This window comes from Diuraphis noxia, unplaced genomic scaffold (genome assembly GCF_037042655.1).
Source record: "Diuraphis noxia isolate RWA-SAM2 unplaced genomic scaffold, SU_Dnox_SAM2 contig0003, whole genome shotgun sequence".
In the NCBI taxonomy this organism is placed as follows: Eukaryota; Metazoa; Arthropoda; class Insecta; order Hemiptera; family Aphididae; genus Diuraphis; species Diuraphis noxia.
This window is the reverse complement of record NW_028301713.1, coordinates 62,291,322-62,317,596: the sequence shown is the minus strand read 5'-3', so window position 1 is coordinate 62,317,596 and position 26,275 is coordinate 62,291,322. Positions and strand designations below refer to the sequence as shown.

The window sequence follows — 26,275 nt, the reverse complement described above, 5'->3', positions numbered from 1 at the left end:
TCATTTTTTTTTAATAATAATAAACAAATGTATAATTTTTGGTTCCACAAATACATAAAATAAAGGGTTACCATAGTAGGCTAAAAGTATTATTGTGTTGTTATTTTTTATTTAAACAAATGTATCATCATTTGTGGTTTGTCATATCTTTTACCTGTTATCTCTTATCAGTGACGATGACACAATCACAGAAGACAGATTTAAATACGACGATACTTCTGTTATCACTTATCATTGTGTTAATATGTAAATAAATGGTAAATTGTTATTTATTACCATTTTAATTTGTTAACCCTATTATTAGTTATTTAGTTATTACCTAATACCTACCAAAAATAAATAATAATTTACTGTCTATAGTTGCTAATTGGTATTAGTTAATAGTTATGTATATTACTAGCAATTTGCTATATTAAAAGGTAAAATTAAAAATATAGATTTCATTTACCATTTACTGCTCTAGTTTCAAAGAACAATAAAATGACATGTATCAGGTAACAATATTGTATTAACATTTTTTGTTTTTAATTTAATTTTAAATCTCTTTATTTCAACGACTGTATAAACACATTTAAAGGAATTAATATTTTGATATTGAATATAAATTGTTATAATAATTTTAGTCAAGATGGAAAATTCAGTTTGGGAGAACATACATTGTCAGTGCCCATGGAACTCTATAAACTTAATCGAGAAAGACTTTGTAAACGTCTTAAAGAAGTTGTGGACAAGGATGCTTATGTACTATTACAAGGTGGTTCAAATATATCCCATTATTGTACTGATGTAGATTATGTATTTAGACAGGTATGCTTATTTTATTTGACATATATTATAATTAATTAATTTTTTATGGTATCTTTTCAATATTTTCAATTTTTGTTTCTTTGCTTACAACAATATTTGGCTAAAATGCACTTTACCACGGTATACAAATTTTTCAATTTTTTTTTGTTCTTGCATAATATATTAATCATTAAAATACAATGGGTCAAACAAAATTTGTCACTCAGAGTCGGACATAGGTTCGAAGTTATAGCCTTGGAAGTTTCTGATTAACCGTGTTGTGAGTGCAAACCAGAACTGGCAGGCAAAGGAAGCTACTTCTTATCATACTTTAACTTAATCTCTTTGCAAATTTTAAAAACCATCATTTTAAAAAGGTTAGAATACATAAGTACCAAGGTAGAAAAAAAAAATGTATGAAAAACGTGGTAAATTATAGCTTATTGGCTATGCGTAAAAAACGCAAAATTACTTATTTCCAAAGGCCATAACTTTGAAACTAAGTCCAAACAAATTCTTTTTTGCACCATTGTTCTAAAATAGTTAGCACATGTAAATTTTGAAAAAAAATCAAAACATTTTATTACGGTGGTTCAGTACATTTGTTTCCAATTTTAACAATTTAAAAATCATTTTTTAATTTGAGTAAACTGTACACATTCAGTTTATACGTTATACCTACACTATTTAAAGTGTAGTTACTATTTTAATTATTTTAATTACAATTTTATTTTTTTATTTTTAATTCTACTATTTTAAGTGTAGGTTTAATAGTATTGAAAGTGTAAATTTTAAATTAATACAACTGACATACCTTCGACTATTAAAATATAAAATAATATCTTATAATTTATTAATATATTTGGTTAACAATTTAAACAGGTTGTAAGTTTTCAAATCTATTATACACTTTTTTTTAAATGTTAAAATTTTTTTTATCTATTCTTCATCTAATAATTTTTGGTTAGATATTTAAGATGTTTATAGATTATTTAAATTATGATTTATAGTGGCAGCATTTATATATCTTATTTTAAATGGGTAGTTATTAATTAATTTATTTATTCCTTTAGCATTAAGTATTTTCCATAGTATAGTAATAATTAGTACTATAAGAATCAAAACAACCAAGATTTAATTGCCTAAAATTACAATAAATTAACATTTGAGATTGTCTACTCAGTGGCCTACAGAGATATTTTAAAAGCATATGCAGGTAAAAAAAGTAAACACCCCATCCAACCATTAAATAAAAATATATTCTTGCTGCACTCCATAATTATATTCAATTTACACAATTATCCCTTTAACTCATAACTATAACTATAACTCACAACTATAACCCTATAACTCACTTGATAATCACTGTGGTTAATAGAAGTTAGTTATTATAGACTATAGTCTATATTATAAATTAATAAATTTCCTTGTCTGGTATACCAGTAAGGCAGTAATTTACATCAACCCCCCTCGAGAGTACATGCAGTTGCAGGTCTTACTAACCTGTCTGAACACCACTGTATCTATATATTATTAAGTTTAATAAGTTGTTGGTTTAACTGTAAAAACTATTGTTTGTTTAAAATTTAAAATTTAAAATATTAATATAATCTCAGATGATAATAATTTAAGATTCATAGGGCATTAAGTTTTGCTGCTGTTGTCGGTTGATCTAGGGAGGAGTGACTACTTGTTATATTTCAAATAGTACTAATTATAACTTTGGAACTAAGTTCAATTGCCTAAGTTTGATTAAACCAATATCTTGGTCTCTCTCAATATGTCCAAAAAAAAGGGGTGTCTTCTAAAATAGAAAAGTTCCTACAATTGTATTGATATAAAATAAATTAAATACAGATATGTTTATACATGTTGCTTTCACGCCATTACTCAATTTACAGCTTTCCAAGCTGTATCTTGGTATCATCCTCGATAAAAGATATATAAATAAAGATATAATATAATATGATATAATATTATACATATATATATAAACTTATTACTTGCGATCCTCATCTAAAATCAAAAAGTAATATATTAAATTATTAAATATTAGATATATTTCACCCATTTTAAAATCTTAAGTTCTATTAAAAACTTAATTCCTGATATTCTAATTGATAACTAGGCCAATGTGGGCATTTAGAGCTCAACATAGAATAAACCACAATAAAAAGTCTTCCAATCAATTTTCCTTTGCCATATATGTTTTAATCTCTGCCCTCTGATTCTTTTCCAATCATGCTCTACATCAGAACCTGTATATATTTTACTATTTTAGACTGTTGACAATCTACCCAAAGTTCACTAGGCTGGAAATTTCACTCTTATTTATTTCTCCACTCCATAGATTTTATAAGTATTTATATTATCTATGCTTCACCATTGATTTTAGAATATATTCTAAAATCAATGGCTTCACTCTAACCCAATTATCTCAATTCTCAAAACAGTATTAAAATTAGCATCTATAAATAAATGGTATTCAAAATGTTTTTTGTCATTAGATTTGAGAGAAATTTATATTTATTCCATTTTCCTTAACCACTATAAATTTTCCAGAGGAAATAATTATATAATATATATAACCCCACTAAATATTTAAAAATAATATTCTACAAACATCTAAAATGGGTACCGCATTACAACATATTAAAAATTTAATAATAGATACTAGAAAATACTTTTATATATTCAAGGAATTCCAAAATATTTTAGATATTGATAGCATAAGAATAATACGAGGCGTGTCCAGAAAGTAAGTTCCGTTGGGCAATAAAAACATGTAAATGTGTAAATTTTATTATAAATTTTATTTGAATATAAAATACATGTATTACTCTATTTTTCAACATAGTTACCACCATTATTTAAGCACTTATCATATCGAGGTACTAGTTTTTGTATCCCTTCATCATAGAAAGATGACGCCTGTGATTGTAACCATGCGCTAATAGCCTTTTTCACATCATCATCTTCGTTGAAGTTCTGGCCACCCATAAATGATTTCATGTGTAAAAAAAGATGAAAATCACTGGGTGCCAAATCTGGACTGTAGGGCGGATGATTAAATTGTTCCCATGCAAAAATAAAAATAGAAAACGGAACTTACTTTCTGGATATACCTCGTATATCTAGGTAAGGTACAATATACACTGACAGTGGAATATCCAGGATTTTTCAATGGTGGAGGGGAAGCTAAACTAAGTAAAACAGAATTTGATATCCGTTACCTTATATTAAGTTGCTAGGTTGTTATTTCTATAATAACCTCTAAAAATAATTGATAATACACAAAATATTTCTTCGAAATTGTTTTCAGATATATTATTATGGTTTGTACTTAGCTTATTATTATAAAAGATTGATACCAAAAAATGACCAATGGTTGGAAGGATTTAAGCCCCCTTAGCTACCTCAGTACACCACTGTGTATTGGCATATTATTATTATAATCTAATTATGTGGGAGTCAGTTTAATAATATACCCTTGGAACTTTTTAATGTAGTTCAGAGAATTATTACTATGCTAGAACATGAAAATAATTTTTGTTTAGATGAGCTTATTCAAAATGCTCAAAATGTTAACTCTTAATCTTAAACCTCGCCTTAAACCAAAATACCCTCAAATTAAGGTTCTAAATGTTCTATCATTGGTTAGCTTCCTTACTTGCTGTTCCTCAATGAAATGTTTGTATATTTTATGTATTTCCGTAAATTTGCTTTTTGACAGTTGCACTAATAACATAGAGTTTATTTATTGTATTACTGTGTATTAATAAATCATTATATTATTTTATACTTTTGATAAACTTAAAAAAAGCTCCTAACAATTTGTATTTTATAGTCTACATGATAAAAATACTACCTATTATTTTTGTACTATCTTTGTTTAATATTTTATTGTTAATGTAGTTATGTTTTGTACATAATTGTTGAGCTGTAATAGTATAACTAAAAGCTAATAAAAAAAAATTATAAATTTTGAAGTAAAATACATGACAAGACTGATTGGCTAGATGTTTATTTAATGGGACAAGTGACAGATGTCAGGTGGGTTGTGGGTAGGGTAAACTGTAAAGAATTTGGCTTACTATTCTTGGCTAGCGGATAACTCAGCAGTCAGCATTATGTGTATAGTGTATAATCCATACTTAAATATTACCTGAATAAATTCCAATAAGTACTTTTTATTTTATAACAGTTAAAAGTTCATCTAATTGGTTAAATATTTTATTAAAAGTATTTATATTGCTATGATTTTTTTTCCTTTATACATTAAAAATGTATGTGTATAGTATGTAAATTATAGTTATAACTAATGATTATTGTTAATGTTAAAAAAAATGAATCATCATTTATCACTGATTGATGTTACATTTTTAATTAATATGAATCATAAATTTTCTAAATCAATATAAAAAGTATTAATTTGTTTTTAAAATAGGTTTTTGGCTATTGTAGATTGAGGCTCTAAAAAATTGTTAAATTGTATAATTCTGATTACGAATTGTTAATCAAATAGGCAAAAAGCATTTATGTTAATTATTTCGTATAGGTGATTTTTTTAACAGCAAACATTCATTATTATTCTTAGAAGTCTGAATGTTTTAATTTTAATTTTTTTTTACGATTTCTATTGTTTTAATTTTTATGTGCATTGTATAGTTTTTAAATTTTTAAAAAGTACTTAATTAGTCATTAGTATTTGAAGTTTTGGTGAGTGGTGTACAAGATTAATAGTTTTTATTTATTTTTTTTTGTTGGTTGGTGGAGGGAGGAGTAGATATTAGATACTAGAACTACCAAGTACTACTTTGCATGTTGCTTGATAATACTTTAAATATTCTTACGCCATGTATATAAAATATATAGAGAAATAGGATATAGCTAATGTATTTTCATACCATCAATATAAACTGTTGTAAACGTAAAGTCTATATTACTATGATTTATGTAATAAATACATTTGAAGCTATACATACATACAATATTTAACGATACTAATACTTGTAATATAAACAACGGAACAACAACAACAAATCACAAAAGCCTCTATTCGGTGATGATTATAATTATATATGTGGTTGTTGGAATATACACATAAACATTTATGAATTGGCTAAATTAGAAGTTGTCTACGTGTGGAATTTCAAGGTTTATAATTTATATTTTATATATAGGTATACCTATATGTAGAATTTTTGTTTACGTCAGTATAAACCGCTATCAGCCTAAAAACGTGTAGTGATGGGCGGGATTTGAGACTAATCGATATAGCCATATAGGTAATATAGTTTCAATAATTATTTAAAAAAAAAAACAATATTGTTTATTTAATACATTCATTTTATTTTAATGTTACACAATAACTACGTTTGCTGACGCACATTAAAAAATTGTATAATGTATATTGTAATATATATTATACGTGTGTAGGTACTATTTAAAAAATAGTTAATAGCACATTAACATCTATTTATAATTTGTCAAAAACAATACTTACTATAAACTATAGGACACATTATTTTTCATAAATTCATAGATCGTATAGTCATAAGTCATAACTTACTCACAATACATATGGTTAAAACTTACTACTTATTAATTGTGTATTAAATATTTAAATATGCTAAGAGACATTGAGTTGTTATTAAAAAATGTGCGTTTAAAATACTAAAAATTGTGATTTCTGGCAGTAAATTAGTTTAAATATTACTTTGGGTTATAAAAAGTAAAAATTATGCAGTACTTTTAAAATAAACAGAATAAAAATTAAATTTGGGAATTGGGAAAATGGAAATTTGTAGGTGTGTAAAAAAAAGTTTTTGACGAACTTGATTTTGTTTTTTGTTTTAACTTGTAATTTAAAAACGAATTATTGAGTGGTCTTAGATTTTTCGCTAAATCGCTATATTATGATAATTTTCTAGGCTTGATACAATTTTCAAAATATTTTATGGCTCTTTAGGTGAGGCTTATTGAATTATAAAAATATTTTTTTCATCGTTGTTTGATTATTATATTCATTGATAAAATTTTTGTTTTTGATTAAAAAGTTAGAAAATGTTATAAGTTTAAAATATATAGAAAACATTTTTGTTTTTAACGTTAAGATGTTTTTTTTTTTTACGAAATTTATCAAATTAGGTACATTTAACATAGGTATTAAAGAAAAAAGCAACATTCTTTTAAATATTGGTTTGTATATTAAAAATTAAATATTATAAATAATAATATGATTATCTACATTCTTCTCATTTACATTTTAGTTACAATAAATATTATATAACAATAAGTATTATTTTAAATTAAATACGGGCTTTTAACTTTGAAACAAAAATTAATATTGTTAATTTATTCACGTAAATTCACGACAAGCCTTTTAAAAATCGGTGTCCTTTATTTTTGATTTACTTATTTTTCATAGGACTAGACTATAGCGTTTTCGTGTTTTTTCGGAGTTATTGAATGTATTTCTTATTTTAGGTAAGTTATAATTTCATTTCAATATTTCAAGATATTCCTAATCAAATATTAAGTTTTAGTGTAAATTTTTACAAAAATTATTTAAAGATTAAAATTTAGTAAATAAAAAATAAAGACGTCAATTTGAGATTTTAACTGTAAGTATGCCTCTATCCTCCGTACACATTTGATAAAAATTATTAATTATACCTATATTAACATATTAATATCATTTTCCGTTTGAATAACACCTTTATGTTTATTTTAGGAACCCTACTTTCATTGGGCTTTCGGGGTCAGTGAACCTGATTGTTATGGTTTGATACATGTATCCAGCGGCGAAGCGCATTTGTTTTTCCCGAGAGTCGAAGAGGCGCACACAGTATGGCTGGGTAAACCGTTGTCCTTAGATGAATACAAATGTCGCTATAAGGTCAACTACGCGTCATATGCTGACACGGTAATAAATAATAATCATTATAAAAACTATAAGTTTCTTTATTTTTGTTGAAAGTAAGAACATCAGCTGAATCACCTCCTGACTGGATTAAACTATTATAAAAAAATAGTAGTCCCAATGGCCAATGCACTTCCGTGAAACTCTATATAGGTTATTAGGATCTTCTTACATAGGCAATATATTTTTATTGGAAAAATATAAAAATGATTATAGTTAAATTAGAAAAAGATTGAACTTAATACTCAATTTCCTTTTAATGTCACTGTATAGCATATTTTTGTGTATTATAACTTTTAAGTTGGACGGCCGGTACTAAGCATACAATTAAACTTAGAATGCTTTTTTCAGTGCTTGTTGCCTTGCGCCATGCATTGGGTCTAAGAATTAGAGATATCTACTTTCTGTTTTTAGCTCTGTTGTAAATTTGTGTTATATAGTTGATTTAGGATACAAATATTTATATATATTTATTATTTACACGTTCATCATTACTAGTGCGCGAGAGTTTTGATGATATTCATTTTATTCTTATAAGTGCTTTAATTATTATTTTTTTTTATGTGTAATCTAGTTTAGTTTATAATCGAATATAAAGCCTATTAGGTATAAGCATTGTTCTTAAAATTGGAATTTTAATATTTTGAAAATAGAGTTGAAGGATAGTGTCTGAATTGGCTTTAAGAAGAGGAAGGTTTAAAGTGGTCACTTTCCTGACTTTTTTCCAGTTTGTTTTTTTATGATTAACTGCAACAGTGCCACACAGTACCTATGCTTATTAGGATAGACGCGTTAGAAACGCATTGACGATCGACATACGAAAATAGCACCTCTATACATCATGGCATCAGGGCATCATGCTAATGTTATACTCTAGGACAGATGCCCAATTGTGTCGTGCTTTTGTTCGACAAGCAACGCTGAATGACAATGACTAAAATAATAATTATAATAATATAATCAATGGTAGTTTCGGGGAATTATACTATAAGTAAGCAGAGTAAGCTCAGTAAAGTATAAGTAGTAATATAGTAGTAATAATATAGTAAAATTATAATATGATTGACATGTACCTATACTGTATATATAATATTCAAACATTATTCAAATACTAGACTAACTTTAAAGTTAAAGTAATATCATACAACTATAGTATATACGTAGTAATATAGATAATATATAACAATATTTATAATTTGAATGTTGTTTGTTTGTATATGATAATGCTACAACACAATACTTAATGGCTAATAATGTTTATTTAGATACCAACCTAATAGTTTTTCAGTTATTTATGTAATGTATATAATATATTATAATTTTTCAATCTTTAATAGATAATTACAGACATGTATATTTTATATATAATATTCAAACATTATTCAAATTCTAGACTTACTTTTTAGATTTGGCGGAAAAGAGAATTGGGGGAAAAGGGAAAGGTACATTTTTGGCGGAAACGGGTAACTCCCGGTCTACTTCAATACTACTAAGCTAGCTGGGGAGCATGGGGTATTATTCTTTTTACACAGTTAAAATTGGTTGAGCCATTATAGTCGATATTGTTTTAAATATTTTAATTAAAAATACTCTAACGGTAATTAAATATTTAAATGACAAATACAGGTTAACACAAAATAAATACAGTAATACAATTCATAATAAAAATTATAATCACAATCTCTGCAGTGTAGACAATTCATAGAGTAGCAATAACATTTAAAATAACTCGGGAGAGTTTGCACATTTCTTTCAGGTAAACATAATATTGACCCAGGAGAGTTTACACATCTCTTTCAGGTAAACATAATATTGACCCGGGAGAGTTTACTAGTTTTAAAAATCGGGAGACTTTACCATACAATCGGGAGATACCATACTTCCGCCCCAAGTCACAATAGTGTCTACATTAGGATATATCCTTGTTTTTCCTATAATAGTTACAATATGTTATAACTTACAACGGGTTCCTATGTATGAGCCGTTTTTTATTGCACTATTGTGTCGTTGTATAGATTTTATGTCATTGTCATGACAATTGTCTACTATAAAAAATTAGAACATTATATACATTTATTGTTACTTTAGAAATTATATATGAGTTCATGTTATTAACTATTTAGTCTGAAATATGATTTATACTTTTAAAAAATTGTAGTAAATACTAAATTGTTTACATTGAATAGACATGTTAAGTATAAACTAATTAATAATAGCAGGAGATCAACTGTAATATTACTATAGCATAATCCCAAATGCTTAAAATAAATAATATAGTATAAACACTAACTTGAAATTTTAAAATATTTGAAATGTAAAAAATAATCTGGTTGCTCAAATCACAGCCATGTTCTAGGGTGTGGCTTTAGGGCTTTAACCACACCTGTGACAGGGTATTTTTTTATGAAGGTATAGGTACCGGGTAATTAGGTACCTACAAAAAAGCCAATAGCACATTTTTTTGGATAATCAGAATTTTGATTATACATTTTTCATAAAAATCATTGTGGCTGGCGCTACACCTATGTTTTTAGGTCTATTTAAGTTTTATTTTTTTAGAGAAGTTTTGGGAGTGGGTGGTCAAAATAAATAAAAGTCACTTCTGAAACAGGAGTTTGCGCACGCCTAAGCTACAATCTTAAATCCTAATGTATCTATGTAATTTTAAATATTACGTTCCTATAATAAGATTGAATCATATTCATATTTAACAATATTACTGATTCCAGTCGTGTTCATAATATTCGATAATAATATTATTTAAGCTTTGATCTTCGATATTATTATACTATTGATCTTATAATATAATGAAACAATGTTATGTTTAAAATGTAAGCATTTATTATTTATTCGAATCTTAAGAAACAAAATATCAAAGTATTTATACATTTATATATAAATATAAATTGTTGTAAAATTAATATTTAATCAATGTATTAATTATTTTATCGGTATAACAAAGTTATAAAATTAATATATATTTAATAACCTATTGTAATGTAATGTGATTAAATTGTTTTAAAGAGTAAAAGCAATTATAGACAAAAAAAAACTCATATTGTTCGCACTGATAATTTCGTTATGCACCCATATATATTTTTTATTTCAACATTTAAAGCGCACACAGTAATTTTCATAGTTGTTTATTATATTGTAATAATTTGTTTATCTGATATGTTTTATTAGCTTGGTGAAACACTGAATGCATTAAAACCTTCACTGATATTGACTTTGGTAAGTACCTATAACAATTTTAATTTAACCTTTTCATAAAATACCTACGATTTACTCGTGCAAAAATATATAATGATATTATATACCTACCTATGTTTTCTATAACAGTGATGGTCAAATTATTTTGACATGGTATGGGGAGGGGGATTTGGCTGCTTTAAGATTCTGAGCAGAGCGATGAATGTATTGATTTTACAGTGATATGTATTTTTTTTTAAAACGTTATTTAGTCTGTATATTGTATAGTCCATACACGAAAGGAGTAGACAAAATGCTTTGATTTTTAACGTTGAGGTTGGTGTCTGGTAAAATATTGAGTCTACATAATAATATAAAATAACAAATTTTGTATTGTTTGCAATTATTCATAATTCTAAATTCACATAGAGTACCAAGCTACTTTCTTGGTAAATCGAGCACTACAAATAAATCGTGATGAAGGTACTATAATATCTCATTATGTGTTATGTCAATAGCAATAGTAGATTATAATTTATAGCAAATATTATAATATCATTAGTGATATGATAAGAAAATACAGAATAGGATATAGTTATGCTTATGCAGTTATGAATGTTACATAATAATTTATTGTTCAATGTGATTTATGACAATAATAATAAATAATAATAATATTCAATGTAATTAATAATTATACTCATAAATAATAATAATTAGTACTTAAAATATGGGTAATATTATATAAATATTTACTGAGTAGGTACTATTTTATTTAATACTTTTATAATTTATAATAATATGTCTAAATTTAAAATTTTTAACATTGGTTTCAGTATTGATGATAGTCTTAACTCTTATTGCTAGGTTTCTGTATTGCCTTAATTAAATTATCGTTTTGTTTTTAATGTGTCATGCACGATGCGCATAGTATAAATTATTTTATTTGGCGATTAAATATAAATTGTTTACTAATCTTTCTGCCATAACTGTTTACCAATATAGAAGTATGTATGACACAATCATTATCACCTTTTTTCCATTGGCTTTAATATAATAACAACAAAACAACAGTCAACAACACACGAGTTACAAATATGGCGTTAACGATAAACAATTTATTTACATTGTTCGTTTATTTACCCCGAGACCAACGATTTATGTGTCCTAATTTCGATTCCTTTCACAATCCCAGATCTCCGTGTATGCAATATTTGTTGAATGAATTTGTTTTATTGTATTTAATTGTGTTATGAATTTAATCAATAAATGCGTCCTAATCTAATAATAAAAAAGCGGGAAAGTGGGTATCGCTCTGCTGTACATTAGGTGGTGGGGTGGACCTCTGACTAGGGTAGGTTAGATTTGAATGCAATGATAGGCATCATTGTATACGAAAAACGATTCTGAACGGAGATGATTTGTCAGTCTAGAATATATTATATTTAAATATTGTCATATATTCTATTTTGAAATAAATATTTTATTTTTCAATTAATACGCATTTTGCATAAGGCATGGTTAATCAATTTTTCCAAAAACATTGCATGTAGTTATCATAATTCATAATACCTTATATTATCATAGATATACATGGTTATATATACATGGATATACCTGGTTTGAGGATAAATCGTTATCATTACGCGATTTCATAAAAATTTAAAACTCAAACGCTCAAATAATTTTTCCTATAATGACGCTTCAAATTTTCTCTATAACTATTTGAAGCAAAACTTATGGAAAACTTAGTGTTAAATTTTATAACCTTAGATAAAAATACAAACAATATTATGAATTTTTAACTACAAAATAATTCGCAAATATTCATGGTTTTGACGAATTTTTGTCAATATTTGAAATTCAAATGCTAATAAAAATTTAATTTGCATTTCCGGTGGACATTTTTTTTGTGATTATAAAGATTGAAAAACTTGTAAAGAATCTTATATTAAGTTTTTAAATCTTAGTTTAAAAAAGAAATTTTTTTATGAATTTCTAGCTTAAAATAATTTGTGAATTTTTGTGATTTTTACGTATTTTGTTAAAATTTAAACTTTGAATGCTTATAAAAAAATTGTAACTATGAATTCCTTTTATTTTTTAACTGCTATTGTAATAATATGCTAAGAGCCTTGTATTAAATTTTCAAGATTCTCTATCTAAAAATAAATTTTTATCGATTTTAATTTAAAAAAACTAATAATGATTGAAAGTTGCACCTATGAATAGTTCAACTTAAGTCAAAATTTTTTAAAAATGTCATGGTGGATAGAATATACTTATATAAACATTCGGTGAAAATTTCATGTAGCAATGGTCATTCGTTTTAAAGTTACATCAAAAATCAAAATCGATTTTGTCGAAAACTGATTGTACGTAAAATTTCCTGTTTTTCCGTTAATTTTTAGTTTGTTTATCCCGATTATTTAGAAAAATATTAAGAATTTTTTTTTTGATCCCCCAAAGTATCAACTAGATTCACTTTCTGATTTAACAAGGTAGTGAAGTTAAAAGTCGAAGCATTTATATTAAAACGTAATGACAAACACAAAAAAAAATATTCATGGTTTTGACGAATTTTTGTCAATATTTGAAGTATAAATGCTTATAAAAAAAAAATTGTGCCTATGTATTCTTATAATTTTTTAATAGCTATAAGAATAACTTATGAGGAACTTTGTATTACATTTTCAAGTATTTTGATAGGGTCAAAAAAATTTTATCGACACTTCAAAAAAAAAAATTTTCAGACAAATTGAAAATTTCAGTAGTCTATAAATAACTCAAAAAAGTCAAAAAATTTTGAAAATTAAACTGTATATAGATATCACTAACATAAACATTTGGTGAAAATTTCAAGTATTTACAGTGATTATTTTTTGAATTACAACTATATAAAAAAATCGATTTGGTCGAAAACTGGTTTTGTGTAAAAATTCCCGGTTTTCTGTCATTTTATTTTTGTTTTTCTCGATTTTTTTGAAAACTGTTGGAAAATGTTTACTTTTGACCTCTATAATGCAAGGATATTCACTTTTACATCGGAAACCACCACCAAAGTTTGAAATCGAAGCATTATTTCGACTAGTTATGCTGTAAACAGACACAAAAAAAAAAACACTCATCATTATAAAATCAATACATTCATCACTTCGTTCAGAATCTAAAATGTCGTTCTTAGATATCTATAATTTATGTATTATTTTGCGTTCGAAAATATCTAGTAAGTGATAAAAAAGTTCTAACTATTTAATGTACGATGTAGGTAACAATACATTAAATATTTGTATTAGTTATAGATAAATAGATTCCATGAAATATTGAAATGTGAAAATGAATATTATGCTAAATCATATTTTTATGATGTGTAATTTTGTAAAAAATCAGACCTACAGTTACAAATGCGATTAGAAAAGATCTTTAAAAATTACTTTATTCAAGCTTTAAATCTCAATAATTATAGGGTTTTATAATTTGTTGTTGAGTTACATCGTTATATAGAATAAAAATGGTTATTTGTATTGAATTTTCAAGTTTTATATTATAGTGATTAAATAAATAAAATTGTGGTATATAGTATATACTATATATTGAATCTTAACTATCTTGACCTTAACTCTTAAGTATTTTACATTTCATATGCTATAAATGATTAGACCAAGAACAATTGAATGGTAATTTCTTTTTTTTTGTTTTGTACATATTATTTACATTAAACTTTAATTATTTATTTTTTAATGATTAAACAAAATAATTTTCAGTGGGTATCAGGGAATAATTATATATTTTGTAGAATTACTATAAAAACCTAAAATTAACTTCAAAATGTAGGGCGAATGTAGTTTTAATTTACGGTAATTAAAACCAATAAAAAAATATATCTGTATTAAAATATTTAAGATTATAAATTGATTTTTATTATGATTATTAACAACCTCCTAATTTTTTTTGAAAGTTACATAGTGTACAACATTTATTTATTGATGATGTTTGGAGTATAATTGTTTGTAAATTAACACCCCCTCTCCCCCCGGAAAGTTAAATCATTTTTTTATGAGCGTTTGAAGTTCAAAAAGGAATAACCTTAGGTATTTGAAATTTACAACAAATGTTTATTTTATCATTTCCTATATATAATACAATTTCTAAAATATTTTGACTCTATTTGGGTTATTTATAGAGGTTTGGAGTTTTCTATTTTTTCTATTAATGTCAATAAAATTGTTAAAATCAATACAAGTTTATTTATACGTTGTTAAAATAGCAGTTTATGAATATTGAAAATACATAGTCAATAGTCATGATTTTTTTTTATAAGCATATAAAGAGTTCAAATTTTTACAAAATGTATAAATTTAAAATTTAAAACAAGGCTCCTCATAAGTAGTTCATACTGTAACTAAAAAATTCTAAAAACTATCATACAAACATGATTTTTATTTTGTATGATATGTTAGATTTAAATTTGGAAGAAATTAGTTATTTTGTTGTTGTATTTTTTTTTGTATATAATTTTTTTATTATACAATCTGTAAATTTAATATTTTATGATAATTATAAGTGTTGTAAGGTTAGAAATATTATAAGAATAAAATAAAATAAAATAAAAGAGGGACTGATGACTTGAGCGCAGAGTCCATCCAGCAATGGAACTTCTTGAAGTTGTGAATGGGTTTTATTCAGTGAGGAGATCCAGACACCATTTTTGTCTTAAACTTCTACTAGGGTCACCTTGGATGCAGAGAGTAGAGTTATTTTGTTGTATTTAAAAAATATTATTTTTGAATCAGCTTCGAATATCATAAATTAATGTATAGAGTTAGTAACATAGGCTGCCAGTTCTACTTTGCTCAGAAAATCATTCAATTCAAATTTAATATCTCCATTATAGTGATCACCTGGACACCTTATATAATATAGCTGTGCAGTACCTACGTTTTAAAGTTAATTTTAAACAATACTTGTTTCTTTTTTTTAGTATGGAAAAAACACAGATAGTGATAAGACATGTAAAGAAGCACATTTCGAAGGAATAGACAAGTAAATTAAAAACAGTAAATTTAACATTATATTAATTATAATAACTATATTATTTTAAATTAAGGTTTACATTGGACAACAAAATATTACATAAAATCATAGCAGATTGGTGAGTTATTAAAAATAATCATAGTATTTGTACACAGTCTCTTGAATTAAATTAATAAGGAGTTAACATATTTTTATACCTATTGTTAATATACTCTGTTAGTTCAGCAGGATATTTAAGTTCTAATATTTTTTTATAGTTGATGGACATAACATTTAATCCAATTTTTCGAAAATGTCGTATTCTAGTGGTTTCAATACCAGTCAAGTGCTCTTTTTCCCAGCAGTAGTGTTCAGGCAAATGAACTAAAATCACAGTGCATAGACCAGGTTGTTTCTTGAAGTTAATGTATCTATTGTTAAGTTCAAATTTAACTGGGTGTACTAAAGCATCAATTATGTAAATACTCATAAGTGGTAGTTGGCCTAAAATTGTTGAATAAGAAATTTTGTTGCCTTGGAAAGTATTTTCTAGAGCGCTATTAATTTCTTTTAAAAGCTGTTTTATTCTATAGTCGCACCAAAGGCTCTTTGCAAATTTATCCTTAGGTAACACTGGCCCTCGATAGTGATCGCACTCTAATGTCATACACTGATCAATAACTTTTAGTTTTACTCTTGTATAGTCATTTTTACCTCCTTCGTCATATAAATTATGTAAAAAGGAAGCATTAAATACCCTGTGGACAAAGTTTAATGGATGTTTCTCTAAATAAACACAAGATAATAATATATCAATGGTTTCTTGAGTCTTAAAGTTATAAAACTCTTTATTCATTATATTTTCCACTTTTATCCAAAATTCTAAAGCAGATTTAGGTTTGTAGTTGAGTTGACCAAATGGCCAGAACAAATCTCTAAATTGAGAAGGAGTTAAATTAGAACCAAACTGAATTATGTATTTGGCACATCCTTCAAAAATATTTTCTGAATGAATATTAAACTTTGAACAGTAGTTCATAATTTCTACCATTAAAAAAGGACTGTTTATTGTGCTGTGTTTGACTTTTACATAGCGTTCTAATGCTCTTACAATACCAATATCCACATAGTTGGTATTATTTAACTCATTTACAATTGAAGTTAGATCATTTTCACTCATTGCATGTATGTTTGTATTAATCCATCTAGATGTTGTCTTTAAGATAATATTTGAATTACATTTTGTTAATCGTATTATATACAGCATTTCTATTAACTCATTGGCATTAAGATGGTACCAAAAGCGTTTCAATTGTCTCTCTAATAGGTTCATAATGGTTTTTCTACTTTTTTTTAACAAGTGTAAAATTCTGAAAACTTGAATTACATTTTTTTCATTAATTTGATCAGATTTGTCCATTATTCCAATCCAAAGCTGGTCTGCGGTCTTGACTTCATTTAATTTTGAAAATGCATCGATTGATCTACATAAATCATCTATGTTGAGTTTATTTTCAGTTACTCGGCATAAAATTTCTTCAGATATTTTATTTTTAAATTTGTCAAAAGGCAATACTCGAACACGATCGATTGGTATTAATTCTAGTGTTCCAACAACAGCAGAGTTATTATCTCCTTTCATAATAATTTCCAGCAGTTTTTCTAATATTGGTGTTTTGGTATAATCTATATTTGGTTTGGTATCTAAAAATGATGATAATTTATTTGTTGTTACATGGAATTTGAAATTCTCCAGTTCCACTATTTTTTTAAGAGCACATAGTGCTACGACTGGGGTTATGTCATCTAGCATTACTATTTCAAGTAGATCCACTAGTGATTTGACGGAAGAACATTTTTTAAATCCTCGAATAACATCTACAATTTCTTCATCTGCTTTTTTGCGATCAGTTACATTTTTCAGATTATTTAATTTATTGACTATTTCATCATTATTAATTCCTGTTTCTCCAATTCCAGTACATTCTTCATTACAGCATATTTCGTTGCTACATACATTTCGCACAATCAGTGGTAGTTCTCTAATTTCAGCTCCTTCTTGAATGAACACAAACGTATGTCCGAATTTCTCAGCTTTATATCTGTTTTGTGTGACGTTTATCATTTTTAATACATTTAAATAGTTCACTCTATTAAAAAATAATCGCTGGATTACTATTCTTGACATATTTGATTATAATATATCAAAAACTTTAATAATCATAAAACTAAATAAATACTAGAAAAAACATAATGAAAATACTATTTTAAATTATATTTAAATTTAGTAAAATTTACATTAACGCTATGCTGTTTAATAGGTTAAAAATATGTAAATATCTTATTATTATTTATTACATACTTAAATGAGAGCACCGAGTTTTAATATTCGATTGCTTATCGTGAATCTGTAATACTAAATTGATAATAGATGATAATAGACGATAATATGGTTATCAGATTAAATATTGTTACCAATGACGGTTAGTTATAACCACAGATATATTTTTATATATCTGTGGTTATAACAGTAATAATCACGGACTAATATAAACAGGACTGGAAACGAGATAGTTATCTATGGAACTACAGTGTAACGCTTCTGGTTCAAGTAGGGCACATTTATAGTGCCTTAGTTCAAGCACAGAATAGATTAAATTAAATTAAATTAAATCTATTCTGTGGTTCAAGTGCGATTTTAACGCCATCTATGATCTATTCTAAGAAATATTAATACATCAGTGTCTAGTGATCATCGTTATTCGTTTGGTACTGTACTACTGTTTAAAAAATAAATATATCCTTGTAACTTTATTAATTCTTTGATAATCTTTACTTATATATGTAACTAAAAATTTTTTTTTTTTAAGTACATAATATACACTGTAGTAGTATTGATTCAATTTTAAAGTATTGTTGAAAATAATTGTAGATTAAAAGCTATTAAGACCTAAGTATTAAAGTATTGCAATTATAAATAAAAATAATATGCAAATAAATATATGTGTTACAAATGCTAAATATTTTAAATAGATAGAGCTACATTTTTCCATGTACTGCAAGCGCTACGTTTAATCTAAGACCGTCGTGCGTTACACTATAATCACAGATTATATAAAATATAATATTTAATATATTATATTATATAAAATATAATATATAATATATATATTATTTTATATAATCTGTGCTATAATGGTTTCGGCTTTTATCCATTTGTTTGAAAATTCAGTGCGGTTATAATAATTTTACCGCTAGATTGCTAGATATCACTACCTGTCCTTTCTATGTTATTTTAAATAAAATTATGTGTGCGAATCTTTAATTTTTGCCTCGAACGTTCTAAAAATATTGTTGTTTATTGAACACGCCATAGTGTATAATAACTGTCGTGTGTCTTATATTTCAAATCATGTTTGTGAATAATAAGAATAACATGCCATATTATCATTCGTGCGTTTAATATTTGTCTGCTGACGTCTATTCTATTAATAAATATTTATTAAATTCCGGTAGAGTGGCGAGCGATTATTGTTTGTCGCATCCACTGTCGGCGTTTACGAATTAATTTCAAGGTTAAGTTAGAACACAAGACAGGAAAGATCATCAAACTCCAAAAAAATGGATTAACTGGCTACATAATATATAATATATAGGCATATAGCATATTATTATATCATAAACATATAAAACAAATTGAGTTAATTAAATAATTATATTTTTATTTTGTTTGGTATTATTACATACGAGATACGATTACGAATTGAAAATATACCACATGTATTTAAATTTCTTTAGTTATACGTTTTAAGTACCTGACGAATCTGTTTAAAATAAATGTTCAATTAAATTCTATATTATGCTGTTATTTGATTGTCAATATTTTTTACGCTAGGAAGTCTATATTTTTGCCTTTAGGACTGAAATTATTTAACCTAATTCTGTTCAAAATCGTTTTTCAAGTATCATAATAAATCATTGTATTTATAGCTATTCTCATTGGCCCACAAAACTATACAGAATTCATTTTTTTGTTTTTGTGTTAGTATAATAATATGTACCTTGTAACATAATTAACATATTATAACACAAAATAATATAAAATAATAGAAGTTGTTTTTCAAGGAGCTTAATTTATAATGACGCATCGTATTATCATTATTCATTATATTATATATATATAGGAATATAATTTGATTGCAAAATATTTTAGTTGTTTAACGAAGCTAATTACTTTATCGTCAAATAATTTTATGTTTTAACATTTTAAACGTTTCTTTTTTGAATCCATTAAATTATTGATTATAAGTTATAACCATAAACTGTTTAAAAATCTAATTTAAATGTGTATGAGTATAAATAACATCGCAACTATTTCAAAATAAAAAATAAAAACACAAACAATGCGATTTTAATAATACCTAATATATTCAGTATATAATAGCATTAAGTCTATATAAGTACCTATATCATAATTTATGTTTCAGCCGTGTTATCAAAACTGATTATGAAAAAGAAGTCATGAGGTACGCAACGAAAGTTACCTGCAACGCTCACAAGTCCGTGATGGCGAAGTGTAAGCCGATCATGTACGAATATCAATGCGAAGCCAACTTTCTTCATTACGCTTATTATGTTGGGGGGTGCAGGCACGTGGGCTATAACAACATATGCTGTTCAGGTATGAACGGCGCCATCTTGCACTACGGACATGCCATGGAACCCAACTCTAAAGAGATACATGACGGCGACATGTGGTATAATACTATATACATAAATAAAAATAAAATAATAAATCTAACATAAGATTTTGTTTATACTTAAAGATGTTGACACATGTATTTAAAACTATATGTCTATATCTATACCTATTAAGTATTGTTTGAGTACGTATATATATCGCGATGACCAGTGGCGAGGCGGATCGGGAGGTAACTAGCCTCTATGAAAACCTAGTTTTTCGGGTAGTTATTCAAATATATTGTATATTATAATATACCTAATTATACAGGTGCCTTCGGTGGCCAATATGTTGAGTCGACTCGATGTGATTTACGACACATTACAAATTAGCATACCTGACCTGCCCCTGACGATGAGTCGATGACTAAGAATACAATTTAGCCAATTTAGGTTTTCGTAGAAAGTGGCGATTCTTATCATTCATCATCGTTGTTGAACTTTTCCTATGTGGCTATGATCCATAATATATGTACAAAACCATAAAGAATAAAATTAGCATTTAGTGTAGGCATGTGTCAAAAATTGAATAAAATATTTAGTTTTTGACATCAGCGACTCTATTATACATTGGACACAACTGCACAAAGAACACAGAACGAGATCGATACAGCTTAAATTTAATAAATATGTAAATCTTAGGTTTTTTTTTTGTATTTCGTGCAGTATATAGTGTCCCTCAAAAATTACTGTTTAATTTACAGGATCTATACTCAAACATGCTCACCATGTTTTCCTTTAATAATGAATTTATTAAAAGTCTGTATTTAGAATTTTGTAATAACGTAAAAATAAAAGAAAAGAAATGAATATAATAAAAATAATACTCTAAAATAAATAATAATATAACTAAAATATTTAAGTTAATACAACTATTATATAACTAAGGCTCCTGCCAATAGTTATATATTACTAGTAGAAGATATGAGGATATTAGAAATAAAAATGATGTTTGGTTGATTTATTGAGTTTCACTAAAGGATCTGTATTGTTCTCTACTCGTATAAGAGCTGGAGAATAAGCTACCAGATATAAATATTAAAATTGCACTATTACCTTCCTCCTAATCGTCGGAGGGTTCTCGAGGTCGTGATTCGAGAACGATCAAGTACACCGTAGTAATAAAATATTAATTATTAAATTATAAAAATCTAATAAATACAATATAATATATGACCTAACTTTTAGTTATACTTGAAGACTATATTTTCAAATACTTAGATTTTTATATTATTTAAGGAATGATCTAAGGCAATTTTGGCAATAACAACTTCTTTTTTAAGATGATAATCACCCTTCTTTCTTGTAAAATGGCACAAGATAACTTTTTAAAAATATTATATGTTGATGTATTTAAATTGTAGACCGAAGAAGTCAAGTAGTGTTTTTATTATTTAACTTTGCGTACTATAAGGATAATATAATATTATTATAGGCCTATGAAAGCGTGGGTGACATGACGATTTGAAAATGATAGTAATTAATACTAATATATTAACATTTTATTATATTAAATAATTTTATATTAAAAAATAACTGAGTGTAATAACTAATTAATATAAAATTAAATTGGTAATACATAAACAATATTTTTGCATAACTATTTTTTAGAATTATTTTTATTAGAATAAACATATTAATTACTAAGAACTTAATATCGTTTAAATTTTGATTTAGAAACTTACTAGAACTTTAGGATTGTATATCTAAAAATCAGAATTTTAACAAATCCATTGTTTAAGCAAAAATGGTGGTGAGCAATGTTAGGCGAATCCCATCCTGTATATTATCTAAATTGTTATATTTTTTTGGTGGTAGAACACCACACCTGGAGTCTATAGAAAATAAGTCGTGCAGTAAATATAATGTATACTTTAGTCATGACTCATGACTCATGACGATACGGCGGATGATAAACATCTACTCTATCTGTTGTAGGTCGGTAATAATAGCTTACAAAAATTGTTTTCGTTACAGCGTGTACATATTTGTTTTTTTTTCTTAACTGTAAATGATCCATATTGGCGTATTAATATAGACGTACTATAGATAAGTTAAAATTAAATTTGTTTTGTTTAGTATGGCCCGTGTGAATAATCTCTTAATTATCCGTTTTTATAAATATTGTCAACGTATATACTGTCTAGTGTCTGGTAAGATGGCAAAGAAAATATAACATTTTTTTATACTTATTAAGAAAAAAAGCCACATATCCTAAGTATATATACATTGGTGGAGATTTAATTGAATTTCAGTTGAGGGGAGAGGGCTTAAATCTTCCTTTAAAAAAAATAAGAATAGTCGTTTATTATTATAATTATGCACAGCGCTGTCATTGTGTATGGATTTATGAATGATAAGTACTATAAACTTATCAATTGGATACAATAGTACAATACGATAATTGATGAGTATATTAATTATTAGTTTAACGGTTATTCATTTAATATTATATTAGTTATCGAAATAAATATTGGATGTGTATATGTCGGTTTGCAGTCTGTTTGACATGGGAGCATCATACAGTGGCTATACGGCAGACGTGACTGTATCGTTTCCGGCTAATGGAAAGTTCACCGATGATCAACGCGCGATTTACAATGCTGTGCTTGCGGCCAGTCGTGCCGTTATGAATGCCATAAAACCAGGTATACATTTACTTAGCTGTTTATGGGCTCACTTGAATTCCTCCAGCCTGACTTAAATTTCCAACTATGATTTTGAAATAAATTCTATTTTAATTTTGTAATGTTGTTTTTTGTTAACCTTAGTTTCGTTATCATAAAAATAATATACCTATAGGTTAAGTAATATAATCGAGTTTTATTTATTATTTAGTAATATGATGTAGTAATATGATTCTTTTTCTCAATAAGCAAGACGGTTCATATAGTATACTTCTTAATTGGCTTAAATTGCTCATCATATTTACGTATGATATATATCTATGTAAGTAATACATTAACGTACCTTTCTATAATATGGTTGCTCATTATAACTGGTGCAATCATTGCATATCAAAGAATGACAATCTCCCCCCCGTTTCTCCAAACACGTAATAGTATCTATCATTGTTTGAGCCTGACATTAAAGTAGTGTGGTTTTAGGCGTTTCCTGGGTGGACATGCACATACTGGCCAACAAAGTCACGCTTAGAGAGCTGCGTGAAATTGATTTACTTCGTGGTGACGTCGACGAAATGTATGAAGCAGGTCTCGGCGCCATATTCCAACCACACGGGCTGGGGCATCTACTGGGAATCGACGTGCACGATGTTGGCGGTTATTTGGAAGGATATCCGGACAGGCCGCTAAAGCCAGGCGTTAAGTCCCTGAGAACGGCTAGAAACTTGGAAGAAGGCATGGCACTCACAGTTGAGCCAGGGTGTTATTTTATCGAACCGGTATAACTATACATTTTTTGAAATTTGAATTGATTTGATGTTTTTATTTATTTTGTTCATTCTAATGTGGGGGGTGTGATGTTGCATCCGTGACGCTGTGTAAATTTTTTATTCGTATATTATGTACGCTGAACATTGGAGGGGGTGGAGATAATCCCTCTGCCAACATCTTTTGGATTAGGCAATTTATTATGAAATGTTTTTTTTTTTTGTTAACTAAGATCACCCAATTTCTAAATTAACCCCTCCAACTCCAAATGTGTGTTTCGGTATATCTGTTCAATTTAAGAACGAAACTGTGATTTCAAACTTCATCGTCTGAATGTTTCAGCTGTTAAAGCGGGCTCTCAATGATCCAATACAATCCAAGTTCTTGAATGAAAAAGTGCTAAAACGGTTTTGGAAGTTTGGTGGCATCCGCATTGAAGACAACATTTTCGTTACAAAACATGGAATAGAAAACTACACCCCAGTACCAAGAACGTAAGTTTAAAGTTTGTGGGACACCGACGTGTATGTTTGCCGTTTCTGTACACCTATTGGTTTATAAAAAGACCGCTTAATCTATATATTATACCCCAACGGATTTTGACCTATTATATATTACTAGACTAAAATAATGCTTGCTACCGAGTTTAACGATAAATAATGATAACTAAGCCTAAGATTTATGAGCATTAATATGTTTTTTTTTCTTAACATCCTTTGAAAAATTTGCTTATTTGATGTCAGTGGTAGCACGAATCAATTAATATTGATACAAATTATCTATTTTTTATAATTAAGGAACCATGCATAACAAGTATAAAGCATATCATTAAATATTTTAATTTTAAATGAGAAAAATTCATGTTTTATTGTATATTTTATAAATTAAAGTAGTGTAAAAGGCTAGATACTTTGACATATCTGTATACGGTCCTTATTTAAATTTCATGAACTCAGTCATTTTTTTGACTGATGAAACAAAATGTAAAAATGTATTGAAAACACTATAGGGTTATTTAAAACTAATTAAAAGTACAAGACCAACGGAAACTTGTTTAGCTTACCTACATAAAATGTAAATGTATTCATTTCATTTTAAAATTATTAGATATGTACTATACGCTCTTTCATTTAATTATGGTGGGAAAATTAATGGTAAAATGCCTTGTATTTTTATTGCATTTTAACTATTCTAACAATGTAAATACATATTTTACTATTTTATATTACATATCAATCCTAGCCTTAGAATTATTATCATTAGTTAATTTTTTCGATTTTATGATCAGAAAAAAATAATTGTATTCAATATTGTGGCCCATAATACGTTATTATTGAAAGTGCCACGGTGGGTAATACCATAGGTAGCTTAGTTTTTTTAGTATCGCATTATTGGTTCTTGGGGAAATATGTAAGAGAGTTCGCACACGTCGGTGTAGCATTAACTATGTAGTAATTACTAACTGTGGTAGGTAATGTTAATTTCTGTTTTTAATACGTTGTTTTGTTTTAGTGTCGAAGAAATCGAAGAGTGGATGAGTAAAAAAGAAGCAGTCGCTTAAATATATATCATCGAATACAATATGTTACGCCATTTAATTATACTAATTGATTAACAATAGGTATTACTTATAATATAATAGCCAAATGGGAAATTTTTAAAAACAAATTATACTTATTTCCAGAATTATTGCTCAATTTGTTTATGTTATATAGTATATACATTTTATTATATTATTATATTTACTTATGTATAATATTGTAAAAAAATACATTTTAGCTGCAGTGGTGATAAACTTAGTAAATTAATTTGATATTGTTTATGCATATAGCATATTATTGAATATGGTATAGTAGATAACATAATAAAACGTGTCATTATTAGTTATAATAATTATAATAATAAATGTATACCTATTTACATTTTGGGTATTTACAGATTTTATTAATTGCGTCACTAATAACACACTGTTATATTTATAATATTTTATCGTATACATTTTTTTATTCGAAACATTATGTAAAATAAAAATACCAAAATCGATAGCCCAACACCGACTACGTCTAACAAAAAATATTGGTAAATATCTAAATTTATCGCCAGAGATGCAGTGTTGGTGGCGTTGCCATGCCTGATCACGTACTCAGTCCAAAACACAGCCGTTTCCAGTGCACTTGACGGCCTGTCCCTGAATCTTACCGACAACTCAGATACTTTTGACTTGTAT

At 26.7% G+C, this 26,275-nt stretch overlaps 3 protein-coding genes across 10 annotated transcripts in view; 1 reads left to right on the top strand and 2 right to left on the bottom strand.

The window, feature by feature from the left end:
• The first annotated feature begins 263 nt into the window (after positions 1–263).
• Dip-C (dipeptidase C) lies at positions 264–25,968 on the top strand. Of its 5 annotated transcripts, none has more exons than XM_015511113.2 (11): positions 265–494; positions 624–754; positions 7,523–7,714; positions 10,898–10,945; positions 15,885–15,946; positions 16,011–16,055; positions 20,404–20,673; positions 23,156–23,304; positions 23,764–24,059; positions 24,391–24,542; positions 25,561–25,968. In XM_015511113.2, the coding sequence occupies exons 2-11, from the start codon at positions 629–631 to the stop codon at positions 25,607–25,609; spliced, it is 1,389 nt and encodes a 462-aa protein (XP_015366599.2). In that variant the 5' UTR covers positions 265–494; positions 624–628; the 3' UTR covers positions 25,610–25,968. The 5 variants fall into 5 exon arrangements, with proteins under 5 accessions (XP_089079709.1, XP_015366599.2, XP_015366597.2 ...); XM_015511111.2 differs by having other exon boundaries at positions 624–807; XM_089223585.1 differs by having other exon boundaries at positions 266–419.
• Positions 15,966–18,473, bottom strand: LOC149057641 (FAST kinase domain-containing protein 3, mitochondrial-like). The gene has a single exon (XM_089223582.1). The coding sequence runs from the start codon at positions 18,102–18,104 to the stop codon at positions 16,107–16,109; it is 1,998 nt and encodes a 665-aa protein (XP_089079708.1). The 5' UTR covers positions 18,105–18,473; the 3' UTR covers positions 15,966–16,106.
• Positions 25,926–26,275, bottom strand: part of LOC107163610 (UDP-glucosyltransferase 2-like) — a 35,511-nt gene continuing 35,161 nt past the window's right edge. For all 4 annotated transcript variants that reach the window (XM_015511089.2, XM_015511088.2, XM_015511090.2 and 1 more), the window contains one exon: positions 25,926–26,275. In XM_015511089.2, coding sequence (XP_015366575.1) covers positions 26,035–26,275 — 241 coding nt within the window. In that variant the 3' untranslated portion in view covers positions 25,926–26,034.

What these genes read in the sequence shown, in the direction of transcription:
- LOC149057641 (XM_089223582.1), bottom strand. Translation starts at nt 18,104, where the DNA reads ATGTCAAGAATAGTAATCCAGCGATTATTTTTTAATAGAGTGAACTAT.
- Dip-C (XM_015511111.2), top strand. An exon ending in ACGCGTCATATGCTGACACG is followed by an intron (nt 7,715 to 10,897) that starts GTAATAAATAAT and finishes ATGTTTTATTAG; the next exon opens with CTTGGTGAAACACTGAATGC. An exon ending in CATTTCGAAGGAATAGACAA is followed by an intron (nt 15,947 to 16,010) that starts GTAAATTAAAAA and finishes TTTTAAATTAAG; the next exon opens with GTTTACATTGGACAACAAAA.